Here is a 3,911-nt window from a genome sequence, read left to right as displayed (position 1 = left end):
CAACGGGACATAAGTTTCCCGGGGAATAACATAGAGGACAACTTTGTCACCAACGTTGAATTCTTTCTTCACAATGAGCTTGTCACGCACCTCCTTTGATCAGGATTTTTAAAGGCTAGCACAATCGTAGGCATCCAAGAGAAGCTCTTCTAACTCATGGAGGTCAAGCCACCGTTGTTCTCCCGCACTAGCTAAATTGAAGTTGATCTTCTTAATAGCCCAATAAGTGCGATGCTCAAGCTCCATTGGAAGGTGACAAGATTTTCCATAAACTAAGCGATAAGGAGTGGTGCCTATGGGAGTCTTAAAAGCCATTCTATAGGCCCATAAAACATCATCAAGCTTGTTTGATCAATATTTCCTATTCCTAGCAACCACCTTTTCAAGTATTAATTTGATTTGACGATTAGACACCTCAACTTGTCCACTAGTTTGAGGATGATATGGAAGACCAAAGCGTTGATGAACTCCATGCTTCTTCAACATCATTTGAAAGGCATTGTTCACAAAATGTGAACCATTATCACTAATCACCGCCTTAGGAACACCAAACATTGGGAATATGATCTTCTTGAACAATTTCATTACCACCTTGTGGTCATTTGTTGGGGAGGCAATGGCTTCAACCCATTTTGACACATAATCCTCCGCCACAAGAATTTATTGATTCCCATAAGACGAAGGAAATGGTCCCATGAAGTTAATTCCCCACACATCAAACACCTCTAACTCAAGGATAGGTTGTTGAGGCATTTCATTCCTGTTTGAGATGTTTCTGGTTCGTTGACATCGATCACATGTCTTAACAAAATTAAACCCCATGTATTCTTGAAGAGATACAGCCACCATAAACCACATTGGAGAATCTTAGAAGCGGTTTTAGAGACACCCATATGACCACCACTAGGATCCGAGTGGCACATCTTCAAAACATTTGGCACCTCTTCATTTGGGACACAACGCCTTAGCAAGCCATCAACCCTACATTTGTACAAGATAGGGTCATCCCACAAATAGTGCCTAGCCTCTCTTTTGAGCTTCCTCCTTTGATTCGTAGAGAATGAGGGTGGAAACTCCCCACATGCAAGGTAGTTGACCAAATCGGCAAACCAAGGGAGCTCCATCATATTAATGGCATACAAGGAGTCATCGAGCATCCTATCTTCAATAGGAAAGCCATCATCGGGAATTTGGAAATCCTCAAGGCGAGAGAGACAATCCGCCACTACATTTTTCGCTCCTTTCTTGTCTCTAATCTCTACATCAAAGGTTTGAAGTTCAAGCACCCAACGGATTAACCTAGGCTTCGATTCCTTTTTAGATATAAGGTAATTGAGAGCTGCATGGTCCGTGAAGACAATAGTTTTGGAACCCAACAAGTAGTTACGGGACTTCTCAATTGCATGAACTATAGCCAAAACTTCTTTCTCCGTTGTTATGTAGTTTCATTGAGCACCACTTAGAGTCTTGGACATATAATACATGACATGAAGCCTCTTTTCCACTCTTTGACCCAAAACACCTCCTATAGCGGTATCACTTACATCACCCATCAACTCAAATGGCAACTCCCATCTTGGAGCTTGGACAATAGGGGTAGAGATCAAAGCATTCTTAAATTTGTTGTAGGCTTCCAAGCATCTATCATCAAAATTGAACTCGACGTCTTTTTGGAGAAGATCGTTAAGGGGCTTTGCTATGAGAGAGAAATCCTTTATGAACCTCCTATAAAACCCCGCATGTCCCAAGAAAGACCTCACACCCTTCACATTAACCGGAGGTGGTAACTTCTCGATGACCTCAATCTTTGCTTTGTCCACCTCAATACCCTTATGAGAGATCTTGTGGCCAAGGACTATACCTTCCTCAACCATGAAATGGCACTTCTCCCAATTCAAGACCAAGTTCACCTTTTCACAATGAGCTAAACACCTTTCAAGGTTCACAAGATAATCCTCAAATGAAACACCAACCATCGAGAAGTCATCCATAAACACTTCCATCTCCTCCTCCAACATGTCTCCGAATATGCCCATCATGCAACGTTGGAAGGTGGCGAGGGCGTTGCAAAGCCTAATTGAACCTCCTATAAGCAAAAGTTCCATATGGACAAGTAAAAGATGTTTTCTCTTGGTCATCCGGGTGAATGGGAATTTGGATAAATCCGGAATAACCATCAAGAAAGCAATAATACTTATGCCTTGTTAACCTCTCTAGCATTTGATATATAAAGGGAAGGGGGAAATGGTCCTTTTTGGTGGATGTGTTTAGACGTCGGTAGTCTATGCACATACGCCATCCCGTGACCGTCCTTGTAGGGATGAGTTCTCCTCTCTAATTCTCTACAACGGTCAGGCCTCCTTTCTTTGGGACAACGTGAATCGGGGAAACCCACCTAGAGCTAGAGAAGGGGAAAATAATTCCCGCATCCAATAGCTTAGTGATTTCCTTCTTAACTACCTCCCCCAATTGAGGGTGTAGCTTTTGTTGCCTTTCAATGCTTGGTGAGGCACCATCCTCAAGAGTAATATGGTGCATACATAAAGTGGGGCTTATACCCTTGAGGTCATCAATGGTATAGCCTAAAGCACCTTGGTGTCTTCTCAATACACCACATAACTCTTGAGCTTGGCTCTCACTCAAGGAGGAGCTAACAATCACGGGAAAAGTAGAGTTAGGACCTAAGAATTCATACCTAAGGTGTGATGGTAGAGGTTTGAGCTCTACCATGGGAACACCTTTCCCTTCCTTTGTCGAGGCCAATTGCAATGCATCTTGAATTGTAATTCCCATGCAAATATGGGCATCACTCTCTTCCATGCTCCCATCAATGAACATCTCAAATAATACCAATTCCTTGCCGTGATCACCTATGTTTTCCTTGTTCAACAAAACACACTCAAGAGGATCATTAGATGTGAGCAAGTGCTCATGCATGGAATTCACAATGTTGTCTATATTTTCAACTCTCATGCAATTCTTAAGTGAAGAAGAGTGGTATTTCATGCTTTCATTCAAGTCAAATTCAATAACCTCTTCTCCTACTATATGTGAAATCTTAGCACTCTTTACATCACTCGTGGCACCCGAGGTAGCAAGAAAAGGTCTAGAAAGTATGATGGGAATGTTAGCATCTTCATCCATTTCAAGAACCACAAAATTAATTGGAATCACAAACTTTCCTACTCTCAAAGGAACATCCACTACCTTAGCCTTTGGAATCTTAATTGATCTATCGGCTAATTGCAAGGTAATGTTGGTAGGAAAAAGTTCCCCTAACTCAACTCTTTGATAAACCGAATATGGCATAAGGCTAACACTAGCTTCTAAGTCACACAAGGCATTATAAATTTGCATCTTATAAATGGCACAAGGGAAAGAAAAGTTTCCAGGGTCTTTCAACTTAGGTGGCATCTTGTTCATGATGATTGCACTACAATTTTCGGTTAAGTTAACTGTTTCCACCGCATCACAAGTCCTTCTTCCACTCAAAATGTCTTTTAGGAACTTAACATAATTCGGCAATTGGTCAATAACATCGGTGAATGGGAGGGTAAGATGAAGTTACCTAAGTATCTCAATAAATTTCCCAAATTGTTCATCCAATTTGTGCCTCATTAATTTTTGGGGGTAAGGGAGCTTGGGTTTCACAACTTCCTTTTCTTTCTCTTTTTCACATGGTTTCTCATCTACAACCTCACTCTAAGGCTCTCTATCTCCTTCATCATCAACCGAAATATCACTTAACCTTTCCTTATCTAAACTCCTCTTAGGAAAATTATCCTTAAGAATCCTTCTACTTGTCACAATAGCATTCATGGGTCTCTTAGGATCTAAACCTTGAGGAGGTAAAGAAGAAGGGCTTGCTTGTTCTTTCAAGGCATTAGCTAGTTGGAAATTTGGCTCTCAAA

At 41.3% G+C, this 3,911-nt stretch overlaps 1 protein-coding gene across 1 annotated transcript; it reads right to left on the bottom strand.

The window, feature by feature from the left end:
• Positions 1-725: 725 nt before the first annotated feature.
• LOC110684893 lies at positions 726-3,414 on the bottom strand. Its single transcript, XM_021861331.1, has 3 exons — positions 2,559-3,414; positions 1,457-2,086; positions 726-1,339 (listed from the first exon to the last, which is right to left on the bottom strand). The coding sequence occupies exons 1-3, from the start codon at positions 3,412-3,414 to the stop codon at positions 726-728; spliced, it is 2,100 nt and encodes a 699-aa protein (XP_021717023.1).
• Positions 3,415-3,911: the final 497 nt, after the last annotated feature.

Source organism: Chenopodium quinoa, unplaced genomic scaffold, assembly GCF_001683475.1.
Source record: "Chenopodium quinoa cultivar QQ74 unplaced genomic scaffold, ASM168347v1, whole genome shotgun sequence".
NCBI lineage: Eukaryota > Viridiplantae > Streptophyta > Magnoliopsida > Caryophyllales > Amaranthaceae > Chenopodium > Chenopodium quinoa.
Note: the sequence above shows the minus strand (reverse complement) of the source record. Positions and strands in the feature narration are given on the sequence as shown.

Excerpts from the sequence above, each read along its gene's own strand:
- LOC110684893 (XM_021861331.1), bottom strand. The coding sequence starts at position 3,414 with ATGCCACCTAAGTTGAAAGACCCTGGAAACTTTTCTTTCCCTTGTGCC. Across the intron at positions 2,087-2,558 it reads TACCATTGATGACCTCAAGG|GAGGTTCAATTAGGCTTTGC; the intron begins GTATAAGCCCCA and ends TTTTGCTTATAG. Across the intron at positions 1,340-1,456 it reads TATGTCCAAGACTCTAAGTG|CTCTCAATTACCTTATATCT; the intron begins GTGCTCAATGAA and ends CGGACCATGCAG.